Here is an 18296-nt window from a genome sequence, read left to right as displayed (position 1 = left end):
CAGCCACCTGCCCATTCCAGGGACTGCTGCTGCCACCGGTGCAACACTCTCCCAAGCTGGGCTGTGTCAGGCAGCAAGGACAACTCTGCACATCACTTTCCTGCCAAAGTACCCTGTGGCCCATGGCACACTCGCTGTCTCTGACCTAGGCCACCTCCACTGTTGGATCAGGCAAACAGACAGCAGCATCTCCACTTAAAGGGTCTCACACTGGAGAGAAGACATTAGCAGCAGGGTGAGCCAATGGGTTCGACTCAGTACCAGGCAGCATGGTGCGTTTTAAATGGCAACTGAAATTGGAGAGAGCCGCACCCACACTCTCCTTTTAGGGAGGAAGCAAGACGGTACGCGCTTCGGCTGTGCAAGCAGCAGGTCACCCACCTCTGTGTACACAATGGCCGTCATCCAGAAGCGCTTGCTGGGCCGTGGGATGGACAGCATGGCCCAGAGAAAGATCAGGATGGGCAGGACGAGGGAGATCACAGAGGCCGTCACCATGTTGTTGAGGATGATGACGAAGTAGCAGACCAGGTCCGAGTGCCCGGCCACGAAGCGGTAGCAGGCCAGCAGCAGCTGCAGGAAGCGGTTCTGCGAGCGGTAGAAGCTCTCCGACCCCTCCAGCTCCTCAAAGGAGATGCGCCTGGAAGGCACCAACAAGAGGGGCCGGGCTGGGGTGGGGAAGCTGGAAGGGCAGTAGGCCAAGCGCCCTCCAGCACTGCAGACCCTCGCGAGGTAGTCATGCCTCTGCCCCTACCTCGCCCACTAGCGTTGGGACCAAAGCGACTGCTCAGTTGCCCCCAGTACCTGCTCAGCAGCAGCTCACTGGCAGTGCGAGGCCGGGTCTTGGGGTAGGCCAGGTGTTCCTGGGAGCTGCTGGAGTGGAGCCCCTCCTCGTCCCGGGAGCCCAGGGTGGGAATCTGCTCCTCACTGGTGCTCCGAGTGTCATAACCGGTGGTATCATTGCTAAGAACCTCGGCCCCTTCGCACCCACTGCAGGGAGCAAAAGAGGAGGTGGTCACACATGGAAAGGCAGGCGCTCTGGTGGCGGGGTATGGGCAAAGGGAGACAGTGCCAACTTGTTGGAGTCTGGGGAGAAGGGAGCCCTCTACTTGGGAAAAGGGCCATCTGCAAAGAAGTCTGGGGGGCTTCTGCTTCCTTCCTGTTTAGAGCAGGCCAACAGGATAGGGTGGACCAAGCGAGACAGACCCAGGAGATGCGGGTTCAAGCCACGCCTCTGCAAAGGACACACCATCATGATGCTGCAGTTCTGGACTTCCAGGACACCACCCTGCACCCAAGCCCAGATGCTTCAGTTTTCACTAAAAACTTAAAAGCCAAAAAAAGGTCTGCCTAGTCCAGCATTTTGCTTCTGTAGTGGCCCACCAGATGACCCACGACAAGGCGTGAAGGCAGTTGTTGTCCAGCAATAGGCTGTGATCAAGAGGAAAGGAATGGCTTTGCGTATGCTCACAGGTACTCTTTTGGGGGAGAGGCCTGGCTCAGCGAGAGGACAGAATTCAACTCCAGCAGTGGGTAATGGGATGCCACTTCCTCCTCCTGAGATGCTGGAGAGCTGCTGCCAGCCTGAGCAGAAATGCTGGGCTAGATGGATCAACTGCCTGACTCCACAGGCAGCAGCTTCATTCATTTACTCTTTCCTCAAGTGCAGCTCCACACAAATTCAAGAGCCAAACCCATGCAGCAAAACCTGGTCTCCCAGCTGGGTCCTAAGAAGCTCTGGCCAAGACTCAGCCCTGCTAAAAGGCCCGGGAAACAGAGCAAGGAACCCTGGCCTCCCCCAGCCCCTTACCCCTATGCACCTGCCTGGAGGTCATGCTGTTGGGGGACTCTGCTGCGGTACCCGGGAAGGCCGTATCCTCCGAGGTCTGGTCAGCTGCTGCAGGTTGGTACAGCCTGTCCAAGATGCCCTTCTGAACCTCCTCCGCCTGCATGGGAATCAACATGCAGTCTCCAGATTTGCCCCCCCCTTTCCCAACTGGGAACATGCCCTCTGCCTTGCCCCCCACAAGCCCAGCTCTGCCCAATTTGTGCTACCTGGTCCAGGTGTTGTGTGAGCACGTATCTCTCCAGTCCCAGGACTGTGGATATCTGCTCATGCTCCTTGGTAAAGGCTCGCAGCCACTGGGTCAGCCCATCCACTGTGGCCTGGCACAGCACCCACAGGAAGTGTAGCACGTTCAGGACCCGCTGCACCACATTGCGCTTCCCTGGACAGGAAAGGAAAGTATCAGGAGTGTCTGTGCTGGACCAGGCCACAAGGGGCCACCTAGCCTAGCATCCTGCTTCCAAAATTGACCAACCAGGGCCTCCAATGGGACACCCACAAGCAAGGCAACAGTGACTGCAGCAAGGTTGGTGGCCTGGTGTTCACCCCCAGCTTAGAGTACTTGGAGACATCCTGCCCCTGAACATGGAGGTTTTCATTTAGCTCTTATAGCTAACAACAAGAAGATTTAATATTCCTATCACATTTTCTAAGTGTTCAGGTGCTTCATGGGTATTATCCTCATGTAGTCCTTTCAACAATCTTGTAAAGAAGTGGTTCTCAAACTTTGAGGGAGCTTTACTCCCTCAGTAAGTCTTTGCAGGGGAGAAGCAAGGGCAGGGAAGCGATCCCCAGGATCATGTCCCTAAGGGAGTTAAGGGGGGGCACTTTCACTTACTTGGACTCAGTGAGAGCTGTTGGAGGCTGCAGGAGATGTGGGGAGCCCTTCGCAGGGCTCCCCGATATGTGGAATCTTGAAACTGAGCCATCACAAAGCACTTCCTGTTTGCAGGAGGTGCGCCGCAATTGCTCCATTTCAAGATTCCAAACTCCTTGGGGAGCCCTGGAGAGGGCTGCGCTGGGCTCCCCACAACTCCTGCAGCCCTCACTGAGTCCAAGTAAGTAAGTAAGTAAGTCCAAATCCATAGCTCAGTCTCTATACAACGCCAACTCTCTAACATCAATTAATAGACAGATCCTCCATGCATGTGCCAATTCCAACCCTTATAAATACTGTTCAAGCTACATCTTTTCATCTTGTGGTGATGTCTTTCCTGTAAGTTCTGCGAAGCCTCACTAGGTGACCCACAAGTTCTACGTGGCAGAAAGAGAATATAGGATGGGGTGGGTGGGAAATTCCTCTCTCACCATTCACAACTGCACAACCCTCTGCTGTGTTTCCCCCCTTGCAGTTTTATTTTCTGATTGCCAACATGACCTTTTCACTGCTGCAATGCACCAGGCTGTGAACTTCTGCAATAATTCTGTGCAGTACAAAGAGGCACCTGATGGTTTTGCACTTGAACTCAGGTCAAAGTCAGCACACAGGCCTAACCTTCTCCTGCAGCCCTACAAGGCAGGTGCCTTCTACTCACCTGGAATGTCCTCTTCTTCTTCTTCTTCTTCCTCCTCCTCCTCCTCTTCTTCTTCTGGGCGACTGGGCCTGTCTGTCAGCCCACCTTGCTGGCTGTCCTCTTTGGCCATGTCACCTGCAAGTCAAATACCTGGTTGTCAGATGCTGGGTGGTGTCTCAGACCAGGGATATCAGCAGCCAAGCTTGACTACCTGACCTCCTGCACACTGGTCCTATGGCAAGCTTGAGTGGCTGAGCTCTGTAATTAGAGGGCATCACCATGGCTGCAAGACCAGCTTGTCTGGGCATCCAGGCACCTGACCTTCCAGGGCAGTCCTTGCTCTCCCAAGTCCCACAAATCCCCACCCTGCAACTTCACACTCCAGTCCGAGTGACTTGGCTTCCAATGGATGGAGGCTGCCTGAGCTCCCATTCCTTCAGATGCTGACCCTAGATTGGCTTTGACCCACTTAGACTGATAACCAACTCCTGCAATCCCCAGAACCAAACCACCAGGTCTGCTCTGTGGCCCAACCCTGGTCAAACACCCCCCACCCATTCACAGCACTTGTCGCCCACAACCTGTAACTTGGGTCCCTTTCAAGAGGAGGCCCTCTGCAACATGGTGCCAGCAGCAACTTGGTGCTGGTTTGGAGGCACTGCTGCTGCCCAGCCCAGCAAGTGGGGTGGGACCGAACTTGGGGAAGGGGAAAGGTCACCGGAGCCAATGGACAGAGGAACCTGCCTTCTTCTGCCTCCTGAATCTCTGCCTCCTGCCGCTGTCGCTCATGCAGTGCTGACTTGGCATTGGTCACCCAAGCTTGATAGGCCAGCTGGAACCAGGAGACAAAAAGGAGAGAAGTTGGGGAGGGGGGGAAGAACAGGACGTCACTCAGCAGCATAGAAACCAGCACCCCAGGGTACTTATGGGAGAGGCCCAGTCAAGGAATTTTAACAGGTTGGCGATTCAGATTCGATGGGGTGACTCAACCGTGAGCCAAACCAGGTTACAGCATGCATGTGATTCCCAAAGGGACACTAGCTCAGGAATCGAGAGCTTTTCTTGGAAAACATTTTGGGGTTCAAGGAACAGCCCTAAAATAACTGCAGTCAAGACAGCCCAGAGAGCCCTTGGTGCACCTTCAGAGAGTTTCCCACACTCATGAATAATCAGATTTATCAGGACGGGGAGGAAAGGACAAGCCTGCTTCACGCCACAGCACAGCATGTGCTTGTCTATGGTGACAGAAGACCGAAAGGCTTCTTCTGCTGCAAGACGAGCAGGTGGACCAGCACCTCCCATCACTTGGCATGCTAGAGTTCAAGGTCCGACTCTCCAGATCTCTCTCCTTCCAGCCAAGTCACCTCCCCTCCCTGCTCCTCCCTGTCCAGGCCTTGGGGGAACTACCTCTAACCTCCCCCACTTACCTGGAAGGCGCTCTGCTTTGGTGGCTTCTGATCCTCCACGACCGACTCCTCGTCCTCCTCACTGTCCGTCTCAAACAAGTAATAATCTCCAGAGTGCAGCACTGAAACCATCCCCCAAAAACAGTGTCAGACAGTGTCCTTTTCTCTCCCCGCTTCCCTCCAGCCACAGCTGTGAGAGGTGAGTGGCTCCTTTGGAGCAGAAACATGCAGGAAAAGGGTCTAAGAGACGTGTGAGTTAAGACAAGCCAAAAGAGAGTGTTTTCGTGCAGATACTGGGAGCTGCCCTATTGCTGCTCCACACATTGAGGCCAGGGAGCATGGAAAGACCCTCAGAGTTCCAAGCCTGGCTTCAGACTGGGGAGAAAGGAATCACAGAAGATTAGAGTTGGAAAGGATCTTGAAGGTCATCAAGTCCAGCCCTTTGCTCAATACATGAATTTGGGTTACACTCTTGTTGTGCCAAATACTGGGGATGTCCTTTTTCTGGTTCCTGCCCCCTGCGAGGTGGGAAACAACCAAGGACCAACTGTGTTCCTTTGCCAGCGTGTCCCAGCTCTGCAGTGCCCTCCCCAGTTCCATATGCCTGACTCCCACTCTTATGAAGCTCAGGCACTGGCAAGGACTCAATTTGCCATATCTTTTACAGTCAGGACTTCCTTGTCTGCAGATGTTTTGAGGTCATGGTACTTTTACAAACACTGCTGCTCCTTTTCTTGGAAGCTATACTGGTTTCATGTTCACATTGTCTGGTTTCAACATTTTGACTGATCCATGTTTACTCCTTGGCATTTTTTCCTTTTCATGTTTTTATGCTGTAAACTGCTTTTATGTTAATTCACAACAAGGCAGTATGGAAGGACATTAATGAAGGGAAAAAGTCTCACTCCCTTCCCCTCCTCCACTTCCCTTGCTTGTGGTTGGCTGGATACCACCCCTCTCTCTCTCTCCCTATGCAATGAAACCATGGCAGAATCCAATGAAGAACATAAAGCCTATACTGCATTTTCTGTGGCTTCACATCTCCACTTTGTGGAGAGGTTGCAGTTCTCAGACACCATGCCCCAGAAGGATACAAGGAAAGAGCATCCTCTTGTGGCTACAGTTTCCCCTGCGGAGGTCTTGATGGCATGGATTCAATGGCATTGTTGCTCTGGAGGAAGAGGAATTATGGGAGGGGCTGCAAAAGCACACACACACACACACACACACACACAACCATTCCTGAACTGCTTGGTTCATGCGGACGTTACCACGATAGTGGCCGCTCCGCCCCACAGAGCCTCTGACCACCTTAGGAGGAGGAGAGGTTACTTCCTTTCTGGAAAGTGGAGTAGGTGACTCTGGGCTGCCCTCAACTGAACGCGGTCCTGAGCGCAGGAAGAAAAGCAGAGAAGATCATCCTGTACAACTCTTCAACTACAGAAGAAAGGTCAAAGGCCAACTGAGATGCAACTTGCACTCTGCCATGAGCACTCCACAACAAGCCTCACAGAAGCATCCGGTGACTGCTGCTTGTCTCCATTCATGCAGACCCAGCACCTGACCTCTTTGCTCTGCACACAAGCTCATGCTTCATGTCCTTCTGCTTTCCGTTCTTGCAATTTGACAACCCTGCAGGCTGTTGCATCCACGAGGCTGCCTTAGACGGAGCAGAGACCACTGGTCTTCTCCAGGCAGAGCCTCTTTTCCATCATCTGCCACCCAACTGTTCCACTGAAGACACTGCCTGATGCTGAACCTGGATCTTCTGCGTGCAAGGCATCCCCGTTCCTGAGCAATGGACCCTTTTTAATGACTGACATGCAGCTCCTGCCCTTGGAAAGCAGCACCTGCTCCCCCCCCCCCGACCCTCCACACTTTGGGAGCAGCAAGCTAGGCACAATCATGACCACCCCTCCCCTCCAGCATTCAGAAGAGCTCAAAGATCTCTGAGTTCTTGGAGCAATCTGTCAACAGATGGTTCTTGTAGTTGTGATGTTTCCAAAGCATTATTAAAAGGAGTGGATGGAGGAAGACTCCCAGATATCCCCCAGAAGTACATGGATGGCGTACAGAGGCACATGTACGAAAGGTTTCATAACAGTAAGAGAACCCCTTTCCAAGACAGAGTCATGAGAGAAGTCTCCAGACTAGTGAGGATGAGAAGAGAGGCATGCAGAGTGGAAGGGCCAGGCGTGACACCCCAAGATTGTTGAGGTTAGCAATGGCCCCACACCAGTGGAGTTAGAAGGCTGTTCCAGAGCAAGATGAGGCAGGGTTAGTATACCCACGAGAACCTCCATGACAGGGCAGGGGGGTACCTGTGGCATGGTCCAGCCAGGGGCGCCACCAGTCCTTCCTCTGGTGGGAAGGGTCCTTCTTGGCACTGGCCTCTGTGGAATGGGGCACAAGCAAGCATGAGGGATACGCTTGAGGACAGGCAAGGGGACTCAGCTGCCTGCTGACTCTGTGGCACTGCGCCCTACCACCCAAATCCCTTCCATGAGTCCACAAGTAGCAGTGAGGAGAGAGAAGAACTCCTACTGTTGCCACAACCTCCCTGTAGGGACCACCTCTGGGCTTCATTGCCTCCAGCTATATAATAGAAACAGAGGAGCTAGGATGGTGTAGTGGTTTGGGAGTTGGGCTTAGACCTGGAAGATCCAGGGTCAAATCCCTGCTCAGCCTTGAAGCTTCCTGGGTGACCATGGGCCAGTCACTTTCTCTCTGCCTCACCTAACGTACAGGGTTGTTGTTGAACTACATACTATTGTATGTTTGTGAGCATACATACAATAAAAATCCTGCTGCATTTTGTAAAAGTGTTGCATAAAATGTGGCACATTGGGTGGAGGTCAGGAGAAGCAAAGTAGGGAACAACAAAGTAGTATAAACAGTGTGTGTGTGTGTGTGTGTGTGTGTGTGTGTGTGTGGTGGGGGTAATGCAAGGATTCTGGGGTGTACATCCAGCTCCGGTTCTGAATCTCCAGCACCTGGGAGTCAAAATCCCAATTGTCACTGAAAAGGGAGACTATTACTTAGGATGAAAAGTTGCTTATATGAAAGGATAGCACCATATCTTGTGGCAATGGGTTCCTCAGGCTAATTACAAATTAGTGGGAATGATGCAGACTTCCCGGTCCACACAGGTGCAGAAGAACAAGGAGCAACTGCTCTCACCTCAAACTGGGTCTCCTCTAAAGAGCCTGCAGGTTGGAGTGGGACAGTGGCTCCACTATTTGTGGGGGACAATGGAAGTGATGCTGGGCAGGGGGCAAAACCACACATTTGTAGGAGGGCTTCCATCATACTGAATGGTAGCCATACTCAACCCCGTCCCCAGCCCCAAGAGCCACTTTGTACCTGGTTCCTCGGTCTCTTCAGACTCCGCTGCAAGCTGCCCCAAGCGATACTTCTCCTGTTTGGCTCGGATTCGCTCCATCCTGTGGACACAACACCACGTTGAAGAAGAGAGTGCAGCACTGTGTGCCTGCCTATCAGACCCCCCATCCCTGGGACAAGGAGGCAAAGAAATCCCACCCATTCACTACTACTTTTCCCAGGGGGTCCAAGAGGATGTTCCTTCTCCAAGAATATATGTCCCCAGAGATCCCACAAGTTGACCAAGTCCCACTTTACACTGTGGCCCCTTCTCCAGTCTGCAACTGGTGTCCAGTTGGGGATGGTGAGGAGCTGGCAATTTTATCTATTGCATCGGGGCTTTAGAGGGGCCAGAGAGTCATCTGGCAGTCATCTCTGGCGGGCAAGGGGTGCGATGTTCCCTAAGATGTCCCTGCAGCTTTTTCATTTAGATTCCCACAGGTGTGACGCCTTCCCCACGCGTTCAATTCCATCTCACTCATGAGATCTGTCTCAGCTTTGTCTAAGGAACTCGGAGTGGATCTTCGCTACTGCAGTGTGATCAGCCTCCAGCCCAGGGCACACCCCACCCTCAGCTTCTAAGCAAGGACGTGCTTTGAGTTCCTCGCCAGCCACAGGACTCACTGTCGCTTCAGCTGGACCAAGGACTTCTTCTCTGCCTGGCGATGGGAGCTCATTCTCTTCAGCACCCTGGCCTTGAAAAGGGCAAAGCCCCTGTGAAGAAGAGCCAAAGGGAACAAAACGCTGAGACAAGGAGCAGGCCCCATTCAACACATCCTCCTGTACTCTACCTCCCCCCCACTCCCACCCCATATTCATACTGGGTAGCCTGAACTTTTCAAAATGACCACGTGAGGGGTGGAGGAAGAATGATTAGAGGCTCAAAGTAGAGAAAGTGGGGAGAGAGAGAATGAGAGAGAGGAGAAGCTTGAGGTCACCCAAGGCAAGAGAGTCAGGCAGACCAGACTCCTCCACGTTTTGTGAAAATAACTCACTGCCACACAATTTACTCAAAGCCACAAGACTTGAACGGCATAAAAAGGCATTACATAAATCCATGGAGGGGAGATCCAGGCTACCTGGAACCTCTATGTTCGGTAGCAGTCTACTGCTTAATGGGGAGTGACAAGAAAAGAGGCCAGCGGCCGTCAGGACTGGCCAGCCACTGTAGAAAGTGGAGTACTGGGTGGGATGGATTTGCCTTGGCCTGATCCAGCAGGGCTGTTTTTATGCCTTCATGGGGGCCCCAAGTCACCCTGAAGGGGCTCCTGCCACGCAATCTATGATGCCATCCCCCAGATTCCTTGCAAAACTGCAACAAGTGGACATAGATCGTATCCATAGCATCCCCAGTATTGCTCCTCCCCCCAAAGCAGCATAATCCCCCCTCCTTGTCCACCTGGAGGCTTGCAGGGCTGAGGCCTGGAGGTCTGCTGCAACATGCATGAAGTAGTAGCTGAGGAAGACCCTTCGCTGCAGGAGCAAGAAGAAGAAGCAGATGCTGTCCCAGATGATGCCGGCCTCCTCTACAGGCAGTGCACAGTCCTGGTTCTTCTCCAGATCCTTGGCTGGCAAGGAAGAGGAATGGGGTGGCTCAGCGGCTTATAGCAGGAGTCGTTCCCCCCCCCCCCTACACTGAGACCTAATTCTAGGTCTCAGGATCACTCAGTAAAAGTAACTGGCCATCAAATCAGGACAATCAAACAGGAAGCTCCTCTTCCTGCACAATGCTTGGCCAACGTGTGGAGTTCATTTCATTGCCACAAGATCATTGCCACAAGATTGACAATGGCCACTGGTTTAGATGGTTCTTAAAGAGCATTAGACGAAATTCATGGAGAAGGCAGAGGAGGAGAGGACTATCACTGATAATTAGCTATAATGGCTAGGAAGAACTTCCATGTTCGGAAGCAGTCTACCTCTGAATACTGGCAGCAGATGGCTACATGGGAGGACAGCTAAGGCCTTCATGCCCTCCAAAAGGCATTTGGTTTGTCAGTGCAGGAAGCTGGGGGCTCAACAGATAGATCCACAACATAGAGCAGAGCTCCCCTTCTTTTTTCTTTTCATCCTGATTCAAGTCTTTCTTTATGTAGGAACTTCATAACTACCCCCGTCCTATCCACTTTCTCTCTTTAAAAAAATTTATTTTAATTATTAAGCAAATATAAAACTTTATCTGATGAGAGAGTGAGTGATTTATAAAACAGAGAACAATGGGAAGTGGGGCATATCATCCTGAAAATCGGCATGCTGTTCACTAATAAGGGCAGGATGTCCTCGTCACTGTCTGCCAGGATACTCACGGTCATAGTAGCCTTTGACGGTGCAAGCCAGGCTGAAGAGTTGGATGACACCACAGAACCTCTGTTGCATTTGCTGAACAAAGACACAGGACAGGAGCTGGCAGGAAAGAATTTTTTTTAAATGAAACTGTCACTAAGGCAGGCACAACCATGCTGATTCCAAACAAAGGCCCACACATTGCACGGAGCGGGGCTGGAGATACTCAAGCCTGCAGTAGGCTTTCATCATCACCCTGCTCTTGCAGGCTCTGGAGAAGGGCTCTGCAGAGCACTGAAAAGCTCCCCATGCGACGGCCTTCCACCCCACGGTCCCTACCGAGAGCATGTTCTTGGCGATAATGACGGTGACGTTATAGAGGATGAGGCAGTCCCACAACCGCAGGCGGTACTTGAGGGTTTGGCGCAAAAGAGCAGTACCAAAGAGCAACAGGTAGAAACAGGCCAGCAGGTAGCCCAGGCCAAAGATGCTGATGCGGTTGGCACCCGCGACAAAGACAATGACCAGCACAAACCAGAAGAGGTAACGGAACACGCACACCTTCAGCATGTCCAAGTAAGACCTGGGCAGGAAGAGAGGGAGAGCATGAGAAGAGCCCTGCTGGTGAGACCCAAAGCAGGTATGTCAGGGCCTGCCACTGCTCCCAGCCACTGAGATTCTGAGTTAGACCTCCCCTGTACATGGAGATTCCATCCAGCAATAAGGCAGGACAACTTTTCCCCATGCACTTGTCTAATCCACTTTTAGAGCCATCTAATCAGGTGTACATGACCAAGACAGCTTTACAGGTGCTTAACCAGGGTCCATGAGAGGGGGGTTGCAGGGGGTAATTTGTACCCCAGCCTAGGGTCAAAAAGGGGGCCCAGGAGCCAAAGGAGGGGGTCCAGGAATTTCCTGGGATCCTACGTTTTCCTATCTCAACCAGACTCACTGCCCACACAGGATACTGGGGACGCTACTACAGGTCATATGATGGCAGTTGCTGCCACAAACCTTACATGCCAGGCCGGGGAATGCAAACATGACACTCTTCTACAGAGTATCAAATCTGGGAGGAAACTGGCCTGCTACAGGAGCATCTTGGCTTGTGGATCCACCTGCCATGAAGCAGCTTGTAGGAGCTCAGATGAGAGACTACAGCTGCTGCAGAAGTACGTTTTGGTGCACACAGGACACTATCCATTCTAGTGTGAGCCTAAATAAGATGATGCTCATTTTCTGTATTTAAAAGATCTGAGAGACTTAGTTGTGTGTCTGGTTTTCCGTATTACTGAATCTAGCTGCCAATGCAATGCAGGCAGGTAGACCTGGGCTCCACATCGGGAAGCTTGATAGACCTGGATTCCAAATACTTTTTGCTGTTGCCACCCTCCCCTGCTCTGTCTCCCCCTCCTGCTTTAAAAAGGGCCACAAAAGAAACTTTGTACCCCTTGATAGAATTCCTCTTGGAGGCCCTGTAACCATATGAATCAGCCAGCTTAATGAACAAATACCATTCCCCAGTTCTGGAGGGTGTTGTGGCTCATGCTATCAACCCCTGAATATATTCCAAGTTGACACTTCCCATTACCATTCAGATTGAGCCAAAAAATTTTTTTTTAAAAATGACTACCAGTGGGCTACTTTTCAAACCAGCTAGATACCACTATACCTGCAATTGATGAAGTTGGGCACCGGGTTTGGATTCTCCTCCAGTGGTCTGAGCAGCTCTGCATTGTCACCAGCCAATCGCACCCACTCCTCAGTCTGCTCATCCACAAATACTTTCCACTGCTGTGAGGCACAGAGCAGGAGGAGGAAGTCAGCTGTGGAAAGCAAAGAGGAGGGGAAAAAGGCATCAGACATGCAACCTGGCAGGCAGAGGTCCTTCCTTTGCAGAAGGGGGTAGAACCCAAGGGACAGGGCCTAGACTATCTCCTCCTTCCAGGTGGCACAGTCTTCATGCTCCATCCTGGAAGCTGTTCCTGGTGCTGAATCTCAGCAGCTCCCAGAAGCAAGAGCCCCATTAGCCACATTGAGTGAAGGGCAGAGAGATTACATTTGTACCCCAAGAAAACACTGAATTTTGCAGCCACTATGAATTCAGCACATTTGTTTATGAATTTGCTTACTGTGCATAACTTAATTTGCTCATGCCTGCCAGGATAAGGGTGGGGGGGAGCTACACATGACGCTGAAAATTCTGATGTCCCAAGAGAAGAGCAAGGGCCCAGTTTCAAAGTACTTACTCATGAGATTGATAGAATTGGGTTTCATGAAGAAGTCTGGAAAGTACATCCACTTTATGAGGACAGAGTTGATGGGGATGGCATGACTCCATCTCCAAGGGTAGTCTGAGGAAGGAAAGAGAGAAAAACCAGACAGCGGTCAACAAAGGAATGCTTTCACTCTTCCTCTCCAGGTGAAAAACCTTAGCAATGTTTTTGTGGCTAAACGGTCATAGAAAGGCAGCCCCCCCCCCCCCAGGTTCTGTGGAGAACCACAACACATTTATAAGGGTAAAATCACTGAAAAAAGAGATACGAAGAAACTCTGTAGCCAAACCTGTTGCATTTATGATAACAAAAAGCCACTGAAAAAATTACAGAAATGTATTACTTCAGGGGGCTCTCTCTCTCTCTCTCTCTCTCTCTCTCTCACTCACTCACTCACTCACTCACTCACTCAGAGAGAGAGAGAGAGAGAGAGAGAGAGAGAGAGAGAGAGAGAGAATGTGTAAATTCCACCTTCAGAATATCACTCTGAAAGGTCTAGAAGAAGCTGAGTCACAGCTCAGAGGAAACCTTGTTCCTAGGTCCATGCAAAGCAGCAAAGGCTATAACTTACCGATACAGAGCACAGGAGGGATGCCAATACACAGGAGGTACTGGAATATCAGGAAGAGAGCCAGGAAGAGACAGTATTTGGACCAGAGTTTGGCAATGGCACTGCGCTGGCGGCGTGTCAGGATGGCAACCAACCAGCAGCCATGAAAGATGACCATGAAGTTCATGCGCTGGCCAATCACATTCACTGTCATCAGGAAACAGATCTGCGCAGACAGGAAAGGAGAGCAGAAGTCAGAGGGAGCCGAAGAATGGGGAAGCTCCAGAATTGGTGAACTCTAAAGTTGGTGGGGACACAGGGGGTCTGAAATTGCCAGAGAAGCTCCTTTTGGAAATCAGCAGGAAACTTTACCACCAAGTACTCAACCTTCTTGGCATCCCATTCCACACATCCAGCTCCCAGCATCTACTACATCTCTCTATTTGCTATCCCACCTTCTCCTTCTCCTAAAAAAGTGTTGGAACAGCATTGGGGATACAGCAAATCCTTATTCAGCCGTGAAGCTCGCTGGGTGGCCTCAGGCAGTCACCATCTCTTAGCCAAAACTACCCCACAGGGTTGTTGCAAGGAGAAAAGTGTTTTCCACCAACTGACAGGTGACCCTGCCCTATTGGCCAAAGATATTTGCACACCCAGCAGACTGGGGAGCTCCTTCTCACCTCCAGGCCAAACTTGTAGTAGAAGTAGTTGATGAAGTACTTAGCACAGTTCAGCAAGCCTTTGTCCAAGTTCTGGCGAGTTCCGTCCTCAAAGATAGTCTGGGTGGGTGGAGGGATCAGCTGGTGTTTCCTTCTGTAGTATTCCTGCCGCCGGTACACAATGACCTCAAAGACCAGCAGCACAAGAACTTGCAGGTGGTTCTGAGGGAAGCAAGGGGGACAAGATGAACTGGGGAAGGCAGAGACAGGAGAAGAGCAAAAGCCTGCCATGTAGCAAACCTCACATGTAAACTGGGATGTTAGATTCCAACTGGCGTGGAGCAGAGAAGTCCCATGGCCCATCCCTGCTTCGCAGCGCAAGGTCACCTTTCAACATGATTATGTCATCTGATCTTGGAAGCTAAGCAGGGTCAGGCCTGGTTAGTACTTGGATGGGAGACCGCCTGGGAATACTGGGTGCTGTAGGCTTATACCATAGTCTTTCGAGACTGAAGGCTGCCAACCAACCATTTTTGGCAAATTTCACCATATTGTATTTTGTGAATGACACAGTACAAAGTCAACTAAATAACTCCCTCCGATAGACAATTTGTTTTTAACATGATAAATCCCAGATGCTGCCATGTTACGGTGCACTCAATCACAAGGCTACAAAGACTTGGGGTCAGGAAAGTACATATGACCTCACTGTGACTTTTCCGTATTGAAATGGACCACAAGAAACTAGCCTAGTGCAACCTGGATCTATCTTGGACATCTACAATCGGGCACCCACAGGATGTAGCCCAGAAGCAGGGCTTAATTGTATCAAAACGACTGCACGAGCCAGTCTTCCCTTTGTGCCCAACCAACCATCTGCAAATTGCTCCTCAGAAAAGAAAGAAAAGGGGAGGCACCACAATGGAGCATTTACTCACCTGAATGTAGCCCAGGTTGGGAAACCCCTTGCGGATGCCAAACCAATTGGCCGGGTCAACAGGACCCAGGTAGAGCGTTGAGTTGCCAATCTCCTCCGGCAGAAGGTTAGTGCTGTTGGGCTGAGGCTAGCGAGCAAGCAAAAGTTATAATTGACATGCTATAATCCTTTTTCATATGTTATTGTATTTTATATAATTATAACATGCTATTATATGTTAGGGTACGGTTCAAATTTATATGCTGTTAGCGTTCAAAACACTTTTTTTTTTTTAAGGACATGTCTATGCTGCCCCTTGGTTAGAAACTCCAAGTGGACTTGAAAGATTGAGGCCCAAAATCCTAACCCACTTTCCAGCACTGGCACAGCTGTGCCAATGGAACGTGTGCTGCATCCTGAAGTTGGGGTGGGGGGCACTCATAGAGGCCTCCTCAAGGTAAGGGAATGTTTGTTCCCTTACCACAAAGCTGCATGGGCCTTATCTTGGTGCTGGAAAGTCAGTTAGGATTGCGCCCTAAATGATAGAATGAAAACTCAGTGCCCAAACTCAAAAGCAAAAGCACAAAACATAGCCTCCTTAACACCAGTTGACTCTTTCAGTGCAAGGGATTATGGAACTTCCCTTCCCAGCACATGCTGCAAATCCCACTAAAAAGGTTCTTGACAAAGGGCCATTTTATGTAGTTGCATCACAGTCCTTCCTGCTGTTGCACTTGTGGTTGACTTCCTTTCACGTTCAAAGGAAATGAAAATATCCCCAGGCAGTGGTGGAAAATGCCTAATCTGTAGCTTCTTAAGGTTATGAGGTGACCAACTTTGCTTTGAGAACCATCCCCTAAGTTTGAGGTTTGCCACCCTACAACTGTTTCAGAATTGATGGTCTTGATGTCGCTGGCTGTTCCCCCACCCACTTACTCTCTGGCTCTTTACTGTCGTTATAGAGTTCCTCACCACCACCCCCACGCCCCAACCCACAGACAGTGTTTTGGGCCCACACCTCAGTGCAGTTGGTGGCGTACTCCTGGGGGTTGACAATCTTCAGCTGATACAGCATCTTGCAGACAATGATGATGCAGACCCAGATCGTGGACAGGCAGGAGGCCATGTGGCGGAAGCGGCTATAGGGCAGAGCAAATGCCCACAACACCACCAGCAGGAAATTCATCACTGACACCTGAGCAAGAGGAGAGACAGAGAGAATGGAGAGCTATTGGCTACTGCAGAGTTTTATGGCTGTCACACTTGCAACGTAGAGGTAATATGGTGCACAGTTTGGTTGCTTGGCAACACCAGATCCCTCTGGTTTAAAAAAACAAGTTTCTAGCCCTCATGTTATGATTATTATTTATTACTAACTACATGTATATTCTTCCTTTCACCCACAAAGGGTCTCCAAGGTGGTTCACAGAAAATAAACCCACACAATAAATAAAAAACAAGTCAAAAAATTAACACAACTGGCCATTGGCGATCCTGGTCCAGGTGCTGCTAGAGCCACAACCACAAGCTGCCACCCCCCACCAGCCAGGCTGCAACCCCCCCACCGGTCCCTCCCCATGCCTCCCATATGGAGGCCTGGGGAGGCTTTATGCAGCCTCCCAAACCCTCTGAAGGCCTTGCAAAGCCCTCAGAGGGCTGAAAAAAATCATTTCCAGTTTCACAGAGGAAATTGGAAGTGACATTTTTATGTGCTTTGAATGCCTTCTGAGGACCAGCGAGGCTCTGGGGGAAAGGCCCTCAGGGGGTAGCCCTCAGATTGGCACACCGGCCAACTGAGTGCCGCTGGGGGGGATGCCATGGGGGGTGAATGGTGGCACAGGGCTGCCTCCCCAAGGCTGGCGCCTGGGGCATTTGTCCCCCTTGCCCCCCTCAGGTATGTCATGGCAGAGAAAAGCTTGAAAAAGCCACCAATGTGTGGTGATGGGCAGTTAAGTCAAGACCACAGCAGCCAGAAGGTGGTGTTCTGATAGCAGCTTCTCCTGCCCCATGACCAGCAGTTTCCCCCATCTTTAGCAATCAGAGAAGGAGAAAGAGGAGGCAAACCCCACATGGCACAGCAAGAGCACAGGAGAGGATTAAGAACATCAGCATCAAGGCTCCTGGGCTTTTCAGACACCTGAGCAAAGAACCACAAGAAGCATCTGGAAGGCCAGTGAGCCACACTCCTTTCGGGTGTCAGAGAAGGTTCTCTTTTTCCTGCCTCCTGTCCACAAAACACCCCTCCTCTGCAACCTCACCTCCTTCAGTGCCACCCAGATGATGTAGAGAGCCAACAGCTTCAGGATGTGCAACTCAAGAACTCGCACCACAAAGACTTGGATGCGGCTGAGGACATTGGAGAACTTCCTTCCCAAGACCACCAGGCGTTCCAGCACTAGGCCCCACTTGCTGGGCACCTCATCTGGGGTAGGAGAAAGAGCAGGACTGTTAAAGCAGCTGATGGCATCTGGTCTTGCTGGAATTTTTGTTCCTAAAGCATCATTAGCTCTGGTCCCCCCCCTCAACCTTTTGGATTGCACGCGTTAGAAAGCAATGTGGATACACGGGCTCCTTTGAAGGGCAAGGGCCTTTCCAGTCCCAAGAGAAGTTTTTAGCCATCAACTGTAGGCACATGCACACCAGGTCACATACGCTCCCCAGTTTTACATTTACTCTACAAGTAAATGATCAGCAAGGTTCCTTATGCACATACAAAGCAGGGGCTATACCACCGAGCTACAGTCCCATTACAAGTCATCAGTCTACCTTCAGATCCAGCCTCAGCTTCGTCTCCGGATGCGTGGCCTTCTGCTTCTCCATCCTCAGACTGCAGCAGTCCCTGGCTCCCACTAGCCTCTTCATTCCTAAAATCACAGGGATGGCAAATAGAATGAACAGCCCAGCCTGGTCTGGCCTGGCTGTCTTACAGGGCAAGTTACAATGGGTTTAAACCACTGGTTTTCCAGAAACAGGCCCTGGACTGCTGCGCTCTGGCCCCAGAAGTGACAACAAAATAGAGAGCAATTTTCTTTGGAACATTTGGTCTAGCAGCCCCAGGCACACTGATCTACATCTCACTCATTCCTGACCTACATCCATCTTACTCAGCTAAATAATACAGAACTGGCCATAAAGTCAGGGGCCTGTGTTGAGCTGGTGTTCAGGGCGGGCCCCCAATGAGATATTCAGTTTTGAGGCTTGGAAGCTTGTACTTGCCCAAATCCAAAAGGTACAAATCTCATTCTATTGTGCACCAAATCCAAGTTTCAGCAGGAATTCCCTTAGCCATTGACAATGAGCCTTGAGCACTCAAGGTAAATTTAAGCCTGGCTCTCCCTGATCCCACTCCAACAGTAACACTCACATCTTACTGGTTCCCACCCTGCCATTGATGGCTCTGGACTATTTATGACACTTCCCCCCCCCCCCCAATGACATTCTGAAATGGTACCTCTGGCAACATCA

At 51.0% G+C, this 18296-nt stretch overlaps 1 protein-coding gene across 2 annotated transcripts in view; it reads right to left on the bottom strand.

The window, feature by feature from the left end:
* Positions 1 to 18296, bottom strand: part of PIEZO1 (piezo type mechanosensitive ion channel component 1 (Er blood group)) — a 97870-nt gene that overhangs the window by 8742 nt on the left and 70832 nt on the right. For both annotated transcript variants that reach the window (XM_066636926.1, XM_066636927.1), the window contains exons 17-37: positions 17598 to 17695; positions 17090 to 17253; positions 15850 to 16026; positions 14854 to 14979; positions 13937 to 14137; positions 13278 to 13482; positions 12680 to 12784; positions 12103 to 12256; positions 10770 to 11013; positions 10454 to 10550; positions 9547 to 9715; positions 8772 to 8861; positions 8130 to 8209; positions 7088 to 7159; positions 4788 to 4888; positions 4105 to 4192; positions 3382 to 3495; positions 2056 to 2228; positions 1825 to 1946; positions 805 to 990; positions 382 to 640 (exon numbers count right to left, since the gene is read on the bottom strand). In XM_066636926.1, the coding sequence (XP_066493023.1) occupies positions 382 to 640; positions 805 to 990; positions 1825 to 1946; positions 2056 to 2228; positions 3382 to 3495; positions 4105 to 4192; positions 4788 to 4888; positions 7088 to 7159; positions 8130 to 8209; positions 8772 to 8861; positions 9547 to 9715; positions 10454 to 10550; positions 10770 to 11013; positions 12103 to 12256; positions 12680 to 12784; positions 13278 to 13482; positions 13937 to 14137; positions 14854 to 14979; positions 15850 to 16026; positions 17090 to 17253; positions 17598 to 17695 (3025 nt within the window). The remainder of the gene's footprint in view (positions 1 to 381; positions 641 to 804; positions 991 to 1824; positions 1947 to 2055; positions 2229 to 3381; positions 3496 to 4104; positions 4193 to 4787; positions 4889 to 7087; positions 7160 to 8129; positions 8210 to 8771; positions 8862 to 9546; positions 9716 to 10453; positions 10551 to 10769; positions 11014 to 12102; positions 12257 to 12679; positions 12785 to 13277; positions 13483 to 13936; positions 14138 to 14853; positions 14980 to 15849; positions 16027 to 17089; positions 17254 to 17597; positions 17696 to 18296) is intronic.

This window comes from Tiliqua scincoides, chromosome 9, assembly GCF_035046505.1.
Source record: "Tiliqua scincoides isolate rTilSci1 chromosome 9, rTilSci1.hap2, whole genome shotgun sequence".
NCBI classification, from domain to species: domain Eukaryota; kingdom Metazoa; phylum Chordata; class Lepidosauria; order Squamata; family Scincidae; genus Tiliqua; species Tiliqua scincoides.
This window is presented reverse-complemented; position numbering and strand designations above follow the sequence as displayed.